This window comes from Styela clava, chromosome 2 (assembly GCF_964204865.1).
Source record: "Styela clava chromosome 2, kaStyClav1.hap1.2, whole genome shotgun sequence".
In the NCBI taxonomy this organism is placed as follows: domain Eukaryota; kingdom Metazoa; phylum Chordata; class Ascidiacea; order Stolidobranchia; family Styelidae; genus Styela; species Styela clava.
Genome location: NC_135251.1, coordinates 10106525 through 10124749, shown reverse-complemented (window position 1 = coordinate 10124749; position 18225 = coordinate 10106525). Strand labels below are relative to the sequence as shown.

At 31.9% G+C, this 18225-nt stretch overlaps 1 protein-coding gene across 1 annotated transcript; it reads right to left on the bottom strand.

Moving 5' to 3' along the window:
• Positions 1–2992: 2992 nt before the first annotated feature.
• On the bottom strand, positions 2993–16683 carry LOC120336473 (uncharacterized). The gene is made up of 15 exons (XM_039404159.2): positions 16556–16683; positions 12947–13077; positions 12296–12445; positions 11317–11458; positions 10173–10315; positions 9675–9780; positions 8858–8994; positions 8190–8296; positions 7570–7671; positions 6714–6955; positions 5511–5672; positions 5060–5166; positions 4561–4680; positions 4075–4234; positions 2993–3664 (listed from the first exon to the last, which is right to left on the bottom strand). The coding sequence occupies exons 1-15, from the start codon at positions 16611–16613 to the stop codon at positions 3597–3599; spliced, it is 1935 nt and encodes a 644-aa protein (XP_039260093.2). The 5' UTR covers positions 16614–16683; the 3' UTR covers positions 2993–3596.
• Positions 16684–18225: the final 1542 nt, after the last annotated feature.

Genomic DNA, 18225 nt, shown 5'->3' with positions numbered 1-18225 from the left:
AGTATATAAATAGTAGATGCAACAAAGTTTGCAATTATTTCAATAAGGGTGTTGAAAAGCCCGGTATACATAAAAGAAGAAAATACGCATCACTCTCGTCACTTCTCTTGTGGGAGAAGCGCAATTAGTGCACGATGGCACACGCCAAATTTTAGAATGAATCCATGATATTTGTAACGATATCATTTACTACTGAATTCAAGAGTCCCCCATTGCACAATAACACATTGTGTTGGTGACCATGTCTTTTTTACATATTTGTGTATGTGTGCAGCAGGACAATTGAATTGCGTAATGTAATTTACTTTTGAATATTACTAATTGTAACGTTCAACTAAGTAATCCTAACACTACGTCTCTAGTTGCCCACAAACTCTTTATCTCTGCCTGTAAAAGCCTCTGTAAATAAAATCGCAGTTACCTGGCTGTATATAAGTGTGCCATATTTATCCACCTTATGCAGTATAAGATACTTCCTTCCCTACAGTTCATTTTTATAAATATAGCCCGTATAAAAAGCCGCTCAAGCGGGGCGAAATTAACAAAAGGCCAGGTCGAGTATGTCTGAATCAAAGGTGGAGCGGAATTTTACCTATCACAATGAAAAAAAGCCGGCTATTTTGACTGAATTATATAGGTATATCTGTTTTTACAGATAACATTTGCGACGGCATAATTAACCCAGCAGCGGTAAAATTTCATGATTAGATCCATTCTATCTATATATTTCTATGTTTGGTTTTCACGTTTAAGACCAATTTATTCTTCAGCTGTGTTCTAACCCAAATACAAGTTATATTTACACAATTTTTAATCGTGTTACATCATGTTATTTAAAACGAATTTTTGTTTCATTTGGGAAAATTTTAATTTCGCGTGCAAAGGTACATTTACGTCGATAGGAAATTCCCTCGAATACAAATAATAGGATTTGTTTATTCAATCAGGTGATCGTGGAGACATTGAAAAAGGGATTACAATTTAAAATAGCTCTTCAAAAACTCCAAAGTTTCGTATTTGTTGCGGAAAACGTGTGACTATGTTATAAATGGGGTTTTACCCTGTTTCTAATTTAAATTCTAACTATTTCCAATAGGCTGCGGATATATTCGTCGTTATCAAAGATGAAACAAGTAAATTCCCATTTATAAGTTATAGGCTATTTTTATAAATACTAAATAAAAAGTTTATTTATTCCGAACATTTTAAGTTAAAAGTTCTGATCTCCAAAATATGATTATTCGTAAAATATGTAATGAAACATTGAATTTTGTAACAAATATATTAGTTACAACATTTACCGCTTTGCTATATGAGGGCAAATGGCGCTCTAGAAGTATGTGTACCAATATGAAGGTAACTTATTTTGTTTGACTATTTTACATCAAGTTGTGTAAAGGAACTGAAACTTATAAAAAGGGGATATTTGCACTTGTCTAACACAGACAGTCCCCGAACTCGTAACAGATCTAAAATAATGAAAATTGGAATAACATTATTTCCTCACCCTCACACATACTATAGGAGTACTAGACAAAGCACAAATGTTCACGGAAATGCTCATATAAATACGACCGAAGTGAAATAAATTCGAATCGATTTATTAATTTCAACTCCCAAGGCGAATTCAATAAGAATCATACATACATAGTTGAGTTATTCCTCGAATCGTTTTAATTAAATATCGAAAGAAATGTTTTATTATTTCTCTCTACATGTTGCAACTGAATTTGAATAGTTTGTTTGCATTTGTCTGCTTGTTTTCAAATTAATTTAACGTGATCTGCTTATATGAATTTTAATAATTCGTACCAATTTGTCTTCATACTGGAATTGCAGTCAAGTTAAATTAATATTCGTTTTTCAAGCTGAATTCCAATGACAAGAGCTAGTAATTTCTGTTTAAATATCGATGTTTTCAGACCGTGTATACTTGGAATGCGTTAATGAGCCGTATAATTAATGGCTGATGATGATTACTTAGAATTTATCAATTTTCATTTTCCAAAAGTATTTAATCTGTCACGGCAATTTTATTTAAACCGTGATTCAGGCAAATCGGATAAACATCAAATTCAAATTTAACGACTTAGTTTATGTCACGAAGTCAGGCCTCAGATACAGTCACTTTCATTTTGACATGATTAATTGACAGGATACGACTATTGGGAATTCCGCCCCGTTTATTGTTATCGAGAACCGTTTGTTGAACTGCTTTTGTTATGGAAAGATTTATTTACAAAGTAACCCGTGTCTTTCAAATCACCGTTTACATATACCCCAATCGTACTGACGGTATATTCAATATTATATTTTGCCTTTATTTAATCCAATTTTGACATATTGATCATTCCAAAATTTTATTGTTAATTTTTTATCAATTTGTTTCCATTTAACAAAGAACGAGGAAATATGTATAATTTTGAAATTTCAATTAATTTTAAATCCTCCAATCTCAAAGCAAATATTGAACGAACACTTACGTCTTATACAGTACCCGAAACGCAAACACCCTAAAATGTGACGAACCAAACTGTGAATATATAAAAATTGTATGATGTTTCTCACTCTTTGTTTGTTTATTGCAAAAAAACAACAAACTGGAAAGTAATTTAGCAATAGCAAAAAGCACGAAGTTCAATCACATTGCAAAAATGCCACATTAAAACATCATGAAGAAAATCAATGAATTAAAAATGAAATCTGACATACTGTGAACAGCAACAACGTTATTTCAAGTTTGGGAATATATTTAAACTATTACAGTCCTTTAAAAATAGCTTTGTTGAGGTGTATCTTTATTTGATGCACATGTATTATTTTGATTAGGTGGTTTAAAATAAATTTGAAGAATATGGCATTAAAAGGAATCAGATATGATTAAAACTTACTATCTCTCCATATTATTTAATACAATTTACGGCAATTTTATTTTAAAATTAAACAGAAATTAAAAATTTTCAAAAGTTTTTGAAAGTGCAAATGCGAATTATAAATGTGATATACTTCAGACAACAATTAGGTAAAAACCACGCTTTTCTTGGAATCATTTTGCTGATTTATTGGTTCAATTGGATTGATGTTTATCGTGAGAAATTTGAATCTCGAAAAATTTAGGCGGCAATATTCTGCTATTGAGCGCAATGTTTTGAAAATACACAGCTGTTTTTCAATTGACTCGAAACGTGAGAAAGGGGAAAGAAAAATAGATTTTATCGTGCTTGCTTTTTTGTTTTATTTAACTTGTTTGTTGCGTGCAAGATGGCTTAGGCGATTGGCTTCATTTCATGTATCAATAACAATACATTCCTTTGATAATTTACCGAATTGTATTTTTGGTATTCTGGACTGTAGATGAGAAAACTAAGTAAACAGTTAAATCCATATGGTTAGCTACCATAGCTTGCCAGTCTAGGATGAATGTCGAAATAGCGAACTGTTCATTCGTTCCAGGTAAATGGACTTGAATTGCTTATGAAGTGGTGCAATGCATTGTTCCATACTTCTCTCTATTTAGTGTCGTGCATTCATTTTTGGCCCGACTACTACCATGTTTTCCTCGACCTCTGGAGTACCCATAGGTTATTTTTATCTTGTTATATATTGAGAGAACTGTGATAGACGTTTCCATTGGTATCCTTCTGCTGCGTAGATACACTGTGACCTGAAAAACGATTCAGTTCAAATGCCCAATTAGCTAATATAATTAAATTATTTTACCTAATTAGATGACACTGTAATTAAGCGGCGTTAGTATAAAAATACGGAGTGTTCACAAAGTCCCTTTACAAATTCAAATTGTTATGAAGTCAGTTCTCAATATATTTTAACCAGGTTTGTTGTTTTTCAATCAGTTATTCTTTAAGTATTTTTACCTCATTTAATGCATCTGGGCTAATATCAATAAATTCCGTTTGCAATTTTAAAACATGATGCTGAGTAAGTAAGGTCCAAAAGGGATACTCGGCAAATTTAACAATTTGTGAACAACTGACATACTATAAAGATCGTTTTGACAAAGGATTCAAACGTCTTTTAAACGAAATATTTCCTATATACCGAAGGTTTGCTAACCATTTTGCTTGGAAGTCAACAGCTGGTCATCGTCATCAAGCCTTGAAACTTTCAGCTCCATGGCGTCAGCTTGTGGTAGCTTCGGCATGAACATTTCCAGTTGCATTCTCATTCGCTTGGTGAAGGGCAGAATTCCGGTCCAGTGAATCACTTGGTGTCTCTGGAATGTAGTAAATTATTTGGTCGCATTTTAGTTTTGTAAACTCCGTCACATATTGCCGCTTTAGATCACTTTTGTTAATTCGAGTCAAGAAAGTTCATTTTTGAGTGTGCGTGAATTTTTTCTGATAGAAAAAAAAAAACTGTTGTCAATGAGTCGGACACAAAAGAGAACTCGCATTCAAATTTTAAATCCCAGCGCTGGTAATTGTTATGGTGCAGTCGAGCAGTGAAAGAATCGTATCTTGGTAAATCATTTTATTAACAGGTATTCATGCAAGTTCAACATCAATCAAACATTTATACTGATTATTACATCGATCTAACCTGCAAAGCTTTCTTTAATGCGGTTCTTGACTCGTCAGGAAGATTTGAGATTGCAGAATTTGTATTTGGGAACGTTATGAACATAATTTTAATTCCATTTTCAATAACGTTTTTCCATGCCTGCATAAAAAATAAATATATTTGTCAAAGAGAATATAAATCAATTTAAATATTCGGATATAAGTACAACATTTGATTTTATCTATTTCAAGCGTGAAAAAGTAAACAGCAATTAACTGTACCTATACAATCAATATATCTATATAAAGGGCTTTAAATCCAAACGTTAAAGTTTTCAAAAAGTTGAAGCAGTTTTCAATACGGTCAAACGTGACATCAATATAAGGTTTTTCTCCCATACACGTGCGCTTTGCAAGTCCATATTCAAACTACATCCATGGAGTTATTGTTATAAAATTAATAATGAAATAGTAAACAGATTAAATCAAAGGGAGGTAGAAATTTCAACGCTACATATACCGAAGTTTAGTTGAGTTACCTCATACGCTTCATACACACTCCATTGGTCGTTGATGTATTCTGGAGTAAGTATAATAATGACACGATGGCATTGACCTAGCTCTGCGTATATACTTTCAGCTTTATCTGAAATACAAGGAGTCTTCATAGGAGGAACACGAATGTGTTCTGAATCAAATTTAAGTAATATTTATTGTGATTTATAGTTTGTACAAAACTCCAAATTGCATTTGATGCAAATATTTATGTGTAAAAGTTTAATTTAATCAAAAACTTAACTAATTTAATTTTTCTGATTAGGAGTACTATTTGAGTAATATGAGAATTAATATTTCTGCAAATACAATTTGCAAAATACAAAAAGAAAAATTTCGAATGGTAGTCCTGATCTAATTCAGTTAGCAAAAGTGTCGTTTTTAATGTAAATATTGAATTCCTAATACTGCATTGCATTATATCCATTTATTTACATTGCTCTGTGCTTGGTTCTCTACATCTGTCAAATACGGGTCCACCAATTCGCTGCAATCTAGTTGAAAGATTCATTATAAATGCTTCAAGTTGTGGCGACTGGTTTTGTGATGTGTCTCTACTGTAGTAGTACGCAAGATATGATGAATACTTTTTAATCTCTGCAAAATATAGATTGTGGTATTTTTTTCTGAAGGAAATGGAGGACGGATTCAAGATTAAGTAGAATAATACAAGTCTGTTTACGGTAGCTTTTGGCATTTAGTCGCCAGTCGCTTTCCTCAGGAATCATTATGTTAAATTTCCGAGCAAATGATTTACTTCGAGTAAATACTTCCAAAAATAAGCAGACAGAGTTAATATTCAGGGGAAAAAAGAAAGGGGTATTTATTCACATAAGTTACACTGTAAACTTCCAAGAATTTAAACTGAAATTTTTAATTTAGTATATACATAATTAATAAGCTCAAGTTCTAAGTATAGTAAACAAGTGAACGCTTTTGTTCGCGAGAGAAAATTAGATTATCCCCATGTTTCTGCTGCAATTAGCTTGTTTGCAATATTAGACTCAGTCATAAACTAGAATAAAAAAAGTATTTGTCAATATTCATTCCCTTTGTAAAAAAGTTTTTACAAAGTAAAAACATTTTGGTTTATATTTAGCTAATAAACTCAGTAGTCAGAATCTAAAATAAAAAGTGTTCTAGTGGCTGAAGCATAATTAATGGCAACATTATAAATTTGAAAATAATAAAAAACGTGGTAAGCTTCTAATTTATATTATTAAAATAAATCGATTAGAGACAAAACGGACTCACATAATCACATTGTTTTTTGACACTCGTACAAAACATATACAGTGAAGTTATCATGAACGAGAGTGAGATTAGGTTACAGTTAATAGTGCCCATGATTTAATAAGAGATAAATATATAAAGGAATAGTTTATTGCCTAAGCTGGCTGATCCAAGCATGTAATTTGCTCACAAATGTCCACTTCGCGTCATTTGAGTATTTCATTTTGAAGTGACGAAAATGCGTATATTTGATATGTATATTTATATGACTTGCTATGAATATTAAATTTATGTGCGTTGACAAAATAGAAAAGTGTGTTTTCGCTATATCCCAAAAATGGCACAAATTCAAAATTTTATTTGATTTTCAGAATTTAGATTTGAGTGAGGAATTTTCATACTCACCCTTTTCTTGTGCAGCACACAACTTGAACCAGAACCATCTCAATTCCACACCGCATAAAGCGCAGAGCATAACGAAGAAAAGAACAAATCCACAAACGACTGATATGCAAACTATTAAAGTAACGTTATGTTTTGCAAGAAATCTTTCTTTGTTGTGTGAAATAGTAAAATTGAAGATTTGAGCCAAGTTATTACGATTGATTTGTGCACGATATGTTCCAAAATCCGACAGTTGGACATTCCTGTAGTAAAAAAGAAGAGTAGAATTAATGCAATATTACGACAAACTTTTAAGCATGAGACAATATAAAGCCATGGTGTAGCTATAAAAACAATCTGTATCTTCATGCAGAAATAAACTGACCACTTAAATTTATTATAGGACTCTGCACAGGAAATAGGAACTCGCAAACTTATTTGCAAAATCATGTTATCCATTTTAAAGTAAATAAAAGTAGTTCCTTAAAATATCCCATATCACAACGTCTTACTACGAGTACCACATTTTTGCCATTTGCAACAATATAAATATAAGGTACAAACTCTTATATTGACAAAAAATAATTAGCATGAATACAACTGAAGATTCGTAATTTTCATTTCATACAAATTCAAACGGAATGTATGCAAAAGTATTCACTATATAAAGTATCTAAAAATTAAACAGAAGAAAATGAGTCCCAGATGGAACCGTTTTGGGTTAAAACTTTTTAAACTCGGAGTCGCTACTCTCGCTACTCTATCACCCCGATCTCTCACGGTGTTGCATGAATTCGACGCATTAAAAATTCGTAATATTCGACATCTGAACGAATTTCGTTGTTGAACGAATAAAAGATTTAGAAACTTGACGTACTTTATTTTATAGCGCATCGTGAGTGAAGTTCGTTGTTGTTTTATCTCTTCATCAGATGGGGGTCGATAAAAGCATTTTCTTTTCCCTTCGCCGTCAATGTTCCTGCAAATTGATACAAATTTCATATTTCTGCAGTTAGCTATTTAATTGTGTTTTGTCTTACAATTTATGGCAATATTGTTCTACCTGGTACAGTATATACCTGATTTAATATAATTTAATTTTAATTTGGTTTAATTGATATCGTTATCGCAGATTCTTACAATTAACTGTACTGTAAAAGTATGTCAGAAGAATTAGTGAACAGAGAAGTTTTTGGGAAACTCTGTAAGTGTAAGGATTTTCGCATAATTTATTATAGAATATTGCTTTTACTTTTCCACCCCAAATATAGATAATATTGTGTATTTTATTAATACTTTTTAGGGTGTTTGGAAAGATTAGAACATTTGTATTGTCGAGATTTGCGAACCTCAACTGTAATCTATTTGAAGGATGGAAGTGAAAATTTCAAATATACATTTAAGACTAAGTTTTCAGCTACTTGAGAGTAGCGTTATGTTATTTATACCTAAGTGTATATATGTACTTTTTTTCGAATAATACATTAAAAAACTCACAGCACACATGAGAATCTTTTATCTTCTGAACTGTGTGAACCTCTGTTGGCAAACGATACGCATGACGAATTCTTTTTAGTGTAATCGATCTCTCCGGTCACATTCAACTATAAAAATAAAATAAAATTGGGGATAAAAATAGCAATAGAATTCATGACTCAAATATCTGGCATTCATTATCAGAAATTTTCCACAGCAGTTTCCAATGATTGTTAAAAATTGCTTGACAAAGTCTAACTTAGGTGAGACAAATCGTCACATAATAAAATTTGTGAAACAGTGATGCGAGGTTGGTAAACCACTGTATATAGCAGTTTTGATTATACAGTATCTTATATCTACAGTACCAGGAACGCAGCCAGGTTCTGAAATTTATAATAGCCAAGTTCGAACGTAATAGCTAGCGGATCCGACCGGCAAACATGGGATTTCAAGAGTTTTAAGGGTCTAATAAGCGTTTCAAACTACGAAAATTTTGGGAGTTCTGACAACCACTCCCTGAAAAATGTAAAAAAAAAGCATTTGTATTTGTTTTTGTATCATACATGGCTACTCTCATGCAGTCAGTAATTAGGGACCTATTAACACATCCACAGAGAGAACAGAGTTGTTGGGAATACGCTACTCAGGAATTACATACTATACCTCTGCAATACAAAAATACTGACCTTATTGAATCTCCCATAGAATGCAATACTCGTGTCTTGTCCGACTCCCGCATCAACGTGGCAAACGATTTCGATGTCTTCACCAATCACCGCTCTCCCATTGTCACATGATATTGTGACGGGTCGAGATATTTTTTCTGAATTAGGATTCAGATGTAATAAATTATCCTCATTATTTTATGTTTATTTTGATAGCACATAAGACAGTGGTTTCCTGTCTTTTTTGATAATGTCCCCTTTTGCTTATTTTGAAACTTTTCATCCCCCTCTCCACTATGCATACAAATTCTGTTTCTGGTATTTGTTCATTCTTCAATAGCTTAGTCAGTTTTTAATGCAACTAACACTTTATAATTAGTTAGTATATAACTTAACAATGTGTGTATTCCCCTTTTATTTCAACACACAAAAATGTTTTATATATATAAAAATATGAAAGTAAATATTTCCGAAGATGTTCAATTTAATATGATAGTATTTTCATATTCATCCTGCGAAGAAGAATACTGTCATTGTAAACAGTTTTTTCACTAAAGATCAAACCCTTGGTATTTTGTTTTATTGCCAAGACTTTAAATAACTTCGTCTGTTTCCATTACAATTACAATAAAATATAATATTTGTTTGGTTTCAATGGTTTATAATAATGTGCGTAATACACATGTATTACAATACACAAATATTTATTATAAATAATACTTGAAAAAAACTAGATAATGTGAGTGAAACTGCAAAGAAATATTCTAGTATTTCCTCTCGAAAACATCAAAGTTTTTCCCGAACTGGGATTCTCTTTGGTTACGAAACGAATACATACCTCTTACGCATATCTTGCGATGAATTCTGTATCTTTTCATATTATTGTGTTCGACAACGCAAGTATAAACTCCCGGATTGGCTTGGTATGAAATATTTGTTAAAATCTATAAAATAAATAATTACGTTCATATAAATAATAAACCAGTATATGGAGAACAGTTAGTGCCAAATCTCTCAGCAAATCAAGACAATAATAATTAAATTAAATTACAGTTCAAGAAAAAAGAAAAAAAATACTAAACCTCATTTTTCAGAATTTTACAGAAAAAGTTGACGTTTCGGGCATCAGTCTTATATTTCCAACAGCTGTTTATTTTTAATTTTGTGACTCAAACGTTAACTAGATTTAGACGAACAATATTTAAATGAAAAATTAAGATATATTTAGTAAATCCTCCGCTGTTTGTAGCTTGCTCAAGACTTTGGTTGTTTGTTCTAAGTTTGAAGGAAATTTTTCATAATTGTCATATTTGACGATGGCTATTCATCAACTCACCAGTGAAGTTTTGTCGTAGTTCATAGCAGCATTGTCTGGAAGCTCCTTTCCACAATTGTAAAGCCAGTAGATTCGTGTTCCTCCATTTTGACTTACAGTATCGTCATTAACCAACTCCATAGGTGCATTGGAATCTCGCGGAACTGAAATAAATAACGTATTGTTAATTAGAAAAGTCAAGCAAATCTGAACCAGTTATTCATCTGACCTTTGAAAATTCGTGGGTTTGTTTGAGAGATTTATACCTCAAACGACATGCGTTACCTTCTGCATGACTTATGTTTAACTGTGTTCTGTCAGATAGATCAATAGTTATAGTAGGTATAGATACTCGAGAGTCATTGACCCGGCTTCTGTCGGACTTCATAAACTGACGAAGAGAATCGCTTGACTTAAAATTAAAAAATGATGATAAGTTTAAAAGAATCTTTAAAATTGCTAAGAAATTTCCGTCACACCAATTGATATTGAGCTGACAAAAATCAAAAAGTCGATAGTTTTTTAAAATAATATATTAAGAGAGGTCGTGTTGATGCTATAAGATAAAAGTTGTCGACACATGATCAAATTTTAGTTTAATTTCAGAAAAATGTCTGGTTTGGCGCAATACGATTCCAAGTCATTAGAGTCAGTGTAACTGATATTTATCAATTCAGTTTTATTTTTTCCAATACATAAAAAGTCAGTTTTACCCAAAATAGGAAGAAAAAAAGATAATCATACATTTCAACCGAGGAAGGGAAACTGTGAGGAACGAAAGCTGGTTATCCATTTTATCATTGTGTATAAAATCATTTATGACTCGATTTATGAATTTAAACAGAAGCCACTCGATTTGACTTGGGACAATGTAATAGGGAATGCGATGTCTCGATTGAACACTGAAAGGTGCCAGTTACCGTACTTGACTAAATTTCGACTCATGGCTCAGGCACTTGTAGCATGGTTGCATTCAAAATCACAGTATGTACATGATCCCTTGTTGTTACCTAGTTTCATTTTTTTTCTAGTCATAAAAAATACATATGTATATATTAAGTATTTCTGCTTCAACAATTTAATGAAGAATAACTGGCATCAAGTATTGATTTTTTGTTTATCCCAAGAGAAGAAGAAGAAGAACACTTTAATAAGTTACACTTACCATCACAGAGACAGTTGAACGTCGATCCAACCGATTTATCGAAATTATGAGTGAAATTATAACTCAGATTTTCTTCGCAAGTTTCTATCGGCAGTTCTAATGGTTCAAGGGTAAAATGTTCGATCCAACAAGATGAAGCATTCTGAATTAAACAATGAAGTATAATAGTAGATTCTTGAAAAAATAAACAGCAACCGATACCAAAGTACATACAAAAGTATTAAAAAGAATTAAGATTTAAATTGATAATTATAAAAAATTCTTAATTTATTTAGTGTTATATTAATATTAAAGTGAACAATTTTTTTATGGTCATACAACATTAGCATGAACTCTAAGAATACCATGATCGTAAGATCCAGGGGAAGGTCGCTACGCTACCCGCGAGGGAAATGTAAGGAAAAGATTTGAGTATAAAAAAGCGGATGTTATATAATGAATTTGATGGTTGCACCGGGTCGTTGCGCCGGACGATAGTGCTCCCACCCCAATAGTACTTGGATAAATTCCCAATACTGGGGCAAACGCTTTCTGGCCCCGGAAACAAAGCTAAACGGACTCTAAACACCAAGACAGTCACTTTCCTGCAACGAATTCTGATCCATACTGTGCTATAGCACTAAACTGTTATCAACTTGCCTTACCATCCAGTTATGGTAAATCTGACACAAATCTGGCTTATATGATGTATAGCAACAACTGTAGATAATGCTGCTTTTTATCAGTTTATGAAAGATTCACTGAAACAAATTTGATAACTGGAATGACTCTTTTTGCCAATAAGTAGTGACGAGTACTCTTTTGTATTTGCTTCTGAAAAATTCTATGAAATATTTTCTAAAACAAACTAATATAAACTTGAAAATTTAGGTCGTGGTAAAAAATTCTGATTTGGTAACGTGTTATTTTCGTTCTTTAGTTTACCTGTAGATCAGGTTCCTTAACATATTATTTTATATGATTTGTTCTTCTAGTTTACCTGCAGATTTGTCCTGTATTCTGTTGGCGTGGTTTGATCAATATTATCAAATGTAAAATCAACTTCGCCCTCAAAAGTGTCATCATAGAGAGAACCAGTGAATGCTGTTTTCCATAATACTTTACCAGACTCCACCTCAGTAATGACACACTAAAATAAGAAATAACATTTTAGCATCAAAATGTTGAAATATTAGATAAAAGTGTTGTAGGGTATTTGTTCTATTTATCCGCATAGCTAAAATTTGGACAGGTTAGACATTGTGGAAAATATAAAAGGAATTTGACGATGTTATGTGATTTGGCAACAGTATATGCGTCATATGGGATCCAATATGAGCGTTTTACATTTCAAAACAATAAAATACTTTGGTAGTTCTGATCCTTTCACAACCTAGGTAATGATTCTCGCAAGACACATAGTCAGTCCCTAAACTCTCCCCTGAATCTTTTAACTCAAATTAATTGTTTTTGATTATACATAAAGTAGTTTATATACCAGTGCTGATGATTGGTCAAATGCGTAACGCATTTATATAAGGTCGAATAGTTTATCGCTAATAGAAAAATATCTATCAATCCTTAAATTTGAAAATACATCACTTCCTAAAAAAATAAAAATCTGTATGCAATATTGTAATAGGATGCTCACCGTGTAATCGCCATAATTTTCCAAATCATAATCATAATTGATATCAGTGAATATATTCACACATCTGTAAGTAAATGGCCATCCGTAGTAAACTTTAAACGTATTTGTATTTTCTTCAGTGACTTCACAATCTGAAAATTTACCAACATTTTTAGGAAGATATTGTCAATAGTTTGGCTTTTTTTTTATCCAACGTTTACTCGCACCTTTTTCTAGGAACAAGGATTTGCACACGCTGTCACTGATGTCGCACGATATGTAGGGGACAACAGTTATTTTAAAGACAAGATATCTCTCCAGTTGAGCATTGTCTACCCAAATTATCACAACCATGGGTGACGTGGGGAGCATGAGGCTTGTACCCGAGGTGAGGTATGTAAACTGCGATGCCAACAAAGTTAATTTTAACGTTTTCACCGCTAGGCTATCGCGCAGCCAAAAAGTAATTTTGAGATGATGTCATCGAAGTAGATTAGTCCTATCAACTTTTAAAATGTTATGTTCCCTTAATGCTTGTATAATGATTCTGCTGTGGCTAGACCTGCTAGCAAATGTAATGTTGCGACTATATTACTACTCCCAAATGATGAGTCATTCGCTGAAATCAATGTGAATTAAATTAACTCAGTCACAAAATTAAGTTTTAAAACTTTCAGTATTGTTTTCTGGAATTGCATGGTAGAACTACCAAAAATACATAATAATTTGCTTCCGAGGTGCTGGAGTGCTGAATTTTGCTGAATAAGCACGGTTTCTTTCTAATAGGCAGAAGAGAAATGAAAAACCAAACGTAAAGATAATATATTAATATATTTTGCGTAGAAAAGTTCTTAGTAATAATAAAGTTTAATCAACGGCGCATATTCATTCATATTTCGGTAAAATCAAAAAAAAATGGTCATTCTATATCTTTATTGTTATACAAATATAATTTTTAAAATAGTCCAATAACAAATGAACAAGACGGTTACTCTGCTTGAAATTGAATTCAGATAAAATCGAAAATATACATTTGCCTCTGTTGATTATGGAAAAGCTCTATTATGGTTCAGATCAACAGAAATAGTTGAAACCTCGAGTTTTATTTATGCTTTGTCTACAACGCCGATGAAAAATCGATGATTATTTGGACAAAAGTGGGAATCGAACCGTTTTACTAATAGAAATAATATAAGAAGGGATTTCCAGTTGAATTTTTCAGACGTACTATTTAGTTAATATTTCTCAGGCACCCTTTGTCACTGGAATACTTTATTACAGTTTTCAGAGCAGTTTTTTGGTGTTCATTGAATAAAACAATGTGATAATAAAATGAGTAATATCTAATTCAGTAATACTATTTGAATGAATTAAAACATTTATTATTTATCTTTAATTTGTGGAAATTGCATCGTTTTTGTGTGTGATTCTCTACAATTTTTTTTCTAATTGTTGCTTATATTTTGTTGATGAATAATTATGATTGCAACGTATGAGGTATTCACTCTATAAATAATTGCGCCTACATCTTTACCTCGAGTGAGATGAAAATTCTTGAAATTACTAAACTATTTAAGCAGAATCCACGTAATCAGATACTGCAGACTTTAATCAATATATCGCAGAACGAAATCGCTTAATCCGCTCTTTAATAATACATGAAATCGCTATTCCGTGAAATTTCATCATTGTTTTCTCCCTACTTCTCATGTAATTGCTGAGTTTCGTTGTCAATCAAAATTTAAACGAGCGAGACGATTTGTTTGTAAGTCCCATGTGATTAGTTGGAACGTTATGGAAATGGTAAAATTGGTCAATTGGCCAACTCTAGACTAAAGATTTAAATTGGCTTTATCGTGGATTAGTAATGGCAATATGGATAAATGTGCTTCATAGTATTTCTGTTTTTGAGCCCTTTTTGAATTAGCGTATATTTATTTCTCAACAAAAGTGCATTACACTCATGCTTTAAAAATGATAAATTATGTGATTTTAATCTTGAGCAATCTGTAATCAGTAGTTAATTTCTCCACAATACATAAAATGCACTCGCTGCACACAGAATGCAGTAAAAGTAATAATGGCATTTATGTTGAAGGGAGGCGAGGGAACAAATACTGGTTATCGAGCACCGACATGCGCGATTAAGCCAGTAATTGACAACAGTTTTATCCCGAATTTGAACTCAATGTATGCTCTTGAGTTAAGTCGAAGTCGGATTTGAATACGAAACATTTGAGTACTGAAGTTAAAGCTCTAATTTTTAAAGCCAGGAAAAAACAAATTCACAAATTATTCGTAGACGCAGGCCTGTCCAAGCCTCTCATTGTTTTAGCTTACCATTTTTATTAAGCACGAATACTGCATGGAGGATTTATGTGTGGTAATATTTCAGCGCATGTAATGTCGAAAACCTTACTACTTTTGTATTTAGAGCAATTTACAACGTGGGTTAAAGCACCTTGGTCAAAACAGTTATCCCAAATTGCACAAAGAGTGGGTTTTAGTCTGAATGTTTATGCTGATTTTCAGTTGTTCACACGGTAAACGATCCGTTCTCATAACTCTGTGACGATGTAATATTTCAAATTTTCAATATTTCAACAAATTTCTCTGAATACTGATAGATTCCAAAAGAATCCATCAGGGAGCGATTAAAATAATATAAGTGTACGTGACAATCTGTTCTATATAAGAATTACGATGCTCTTGGGAGTAAAACCAAGGTGTGGGAAAGTCAGTCAGATATTTCAAGCGATAAATTGAAGACGGAATTGAATTAGACGTATGTTTGTGGTTATTTCGTTCCTAACATACGATATCACTTCTTGGAAGAAATATAAGAAATGGCAGATGCTAAGAATGGAAACGAGTATTTCAAATTATAAAAAAAAATGGAAATATATTTATAATGATATCAGTACAAATGCTAAATGTTTAAGAATTCTGCAATTCTGCGTGGTTGTTAAAAAAAAAATTTCCGAGTACAAATAAAACTTACCATCAGTAATATATCCATCACGTATTGAACCCAATTTAATAAATATTTAGAATTGCTGACATCCAGAGCAGAAAAAATAAATACAAGCTAAACTTAGTATTGAAAAATGCTACCATCGAAGTTATTAGAATTACTATTATTATGTATCGGCATGAAAAAATGAGGGTAAAATGTCCCATGTGCCACTTTAATATGTATAGTAAATAGGAAGAACACGAATTCGCTTCGGACTCATAATATTGTGCAATGTGTTGCTTATGAATGATTCTATAGGGAGTTTTGCTCTCTTTACGAGCCAAATTGAAAAGGTATATTATTAAAGCAAATCTTTTTGGAGTTCACTGTATTTAAATATAAGTTTAAAGGATGGAATTCAATATTTTAGGTACAAGTAAAATATGAACGTTAGGTTTGAACAGCAGTTCTAAAATCAGACCGAAATGTCTTGGAATGCTCTATTACCATAACAAGACAATGAGTTAGTGCTTGGCTAATAAAATTTATTTAGATAGAAAAGTGTGTTTTTTTGCAAATAACTGAAAAGTCAAATAGTAGTTCTCTTTGATTCTGCCCCAAAGAAAGCAGTTCTGATATACAATTGTACATTCATATAATAAAATTCATCTTACCGTCAACTGCCATAGACGTTCCAGTCATCAGAACCAAGATAAACAGAACAGATAGCATGTTGATGAATCCCCTTCCAACTGTGAATACTGAACTAATTTAACTGAATACTTAACTATATTATATATCTGTAAGTAAAAAATTATAAAACTGTTATGATACCCAACATTCTTGGTGCAAGGTACAATATTAGCTTCATTTCAATCAAAATGGACGAAAATTTTTTTCGACAATGACAAAAACGACAATGAAATGTTATCCGTACGACTTATATATCTGAGTTTACAAGAGTGTAAGTGTGTTTATTTATTTCTATTTTTCTATATACATTTGATGATTCAGTCAAAATTTTCAGTGACCCGACGTGGAAGCGTTGTTAGAGTAAAGGTCAATTCAGAAAGCCTGAATATAATAATTTAAATTGGAATGAAAATTTCAAATGCAGGTCATAATATATAAAAATGAAATTGATCAAATTATTACGTGGATTCCTACAAATATTTAGAAGTTCGCATACCAGTTAAAGTTAGAAAACTGATCGGTTAGGGAATTCCCGATGCTTTCCGTTCATAATTGAGGCTTTAAGTTAAGAGTGCAGTCTTGGCCTTGTCACAAATTCACCGTTACTTCAAACAGTCTTCGAAAAAATAAGTCTATTTGAAATGAATAAATAATTTACTAATTGAACAAACAGTCTAACCTGTTTCCCTAAAAATCAATGCCAGAATTCCAAAATGTATTTTACATCACGGAAATCGATTTGAAATGTCAAACCCGACTTTCCGCGCAGAAATAATTAGTCTACTAAACTAAAAAGGGATGATTATTGTGGTCTGGGATAAAGAGGTTTTTCAAAGAACAAAAACAAATTGCGAGTTCTCGATAATCGGAAAAACATCAGATGGGAAGTAAAAGTTCAAACTAGAATTAGATTCGTTCTCGGTTTTGAAATATTGGCTTTAAAATTTATGATTTTCAATGCTTGAATGTATTCCCGTTTCTTGAGCGCACATACGCTAAAGCTATACGCATTGAAAAACCCTCAGGAATTTTTGATGGAAATTATCTACTCTCATGAACAAAATATGCCAGCAAGTAGAGAAACAATTATATTTCATTTGAGCTAGGTATACACATGTTTTATTTTACACTCTTATATTTTTAGGCGATTTGTATGGAAATAGCTGATTTTTTTGAAGAGGTTAAATTAACTGTAATTTTGTGAATACAAATCAATTAGAAACTAAAATATGACTATTATGGCTTCAGGAATTTTTGTAATAGATGAATTTTGTCCAAGCTAGGTACAATTTTGCATTTATATAATTTTAAGAAATAAGGGTAAATTTGAGACGCAAAATATTTCAGCTGTGAGTTTGGAAATAAAAACGTATTGGATATTAAAAATAAAATACAGTTACAGCACAGAAATTATTACTTCTGGAAATAAAGTAAAATTTGTTATCATTCGACATACTATTTACAGATGTTTTGAAAAGTTTTTCAAGGCTTTTGTGTCGCAAATAAACAAGATTCAGCGCTTAACAAAGCTTTTGTAAGATGCACCCGCGGTTTAATGGCCTGTTTATTAGAAAAAAGTTTAGTAACATCAAAACATTGAATTGAAAAATATCAGAGTATCTATGCTCAGTCAAGTTTGAAAATTTATTTC

What these genes read in the sequence shown, in the direction of transcription:
- LOC120336473 (XM_039404159.2), bottom strand. Translation starts at nt 16,613, where the DNA reads ATGCTATCTGTTCTGTTTATCTTGGTTCTGATGACTGGAACGTCTATG. An exon ending in AATACAGGACAAATCTGCAG is followed by an intron (nt 11,459 to 12,295) that starts GTAAACTAGAAG and finishes TGTTTAATTCAG; the next exon opens with AATGCTTCATCTTGTTGGAT. An exon ending in TCTATGGGAGATTCAATAAG is followed by an intron (nt 8,297 to 8,857) that starts GTCAGTATTTTT and finishes TTATTTTTATAG; the next exon opens with TTGAATGTGACCGGAGAGAT.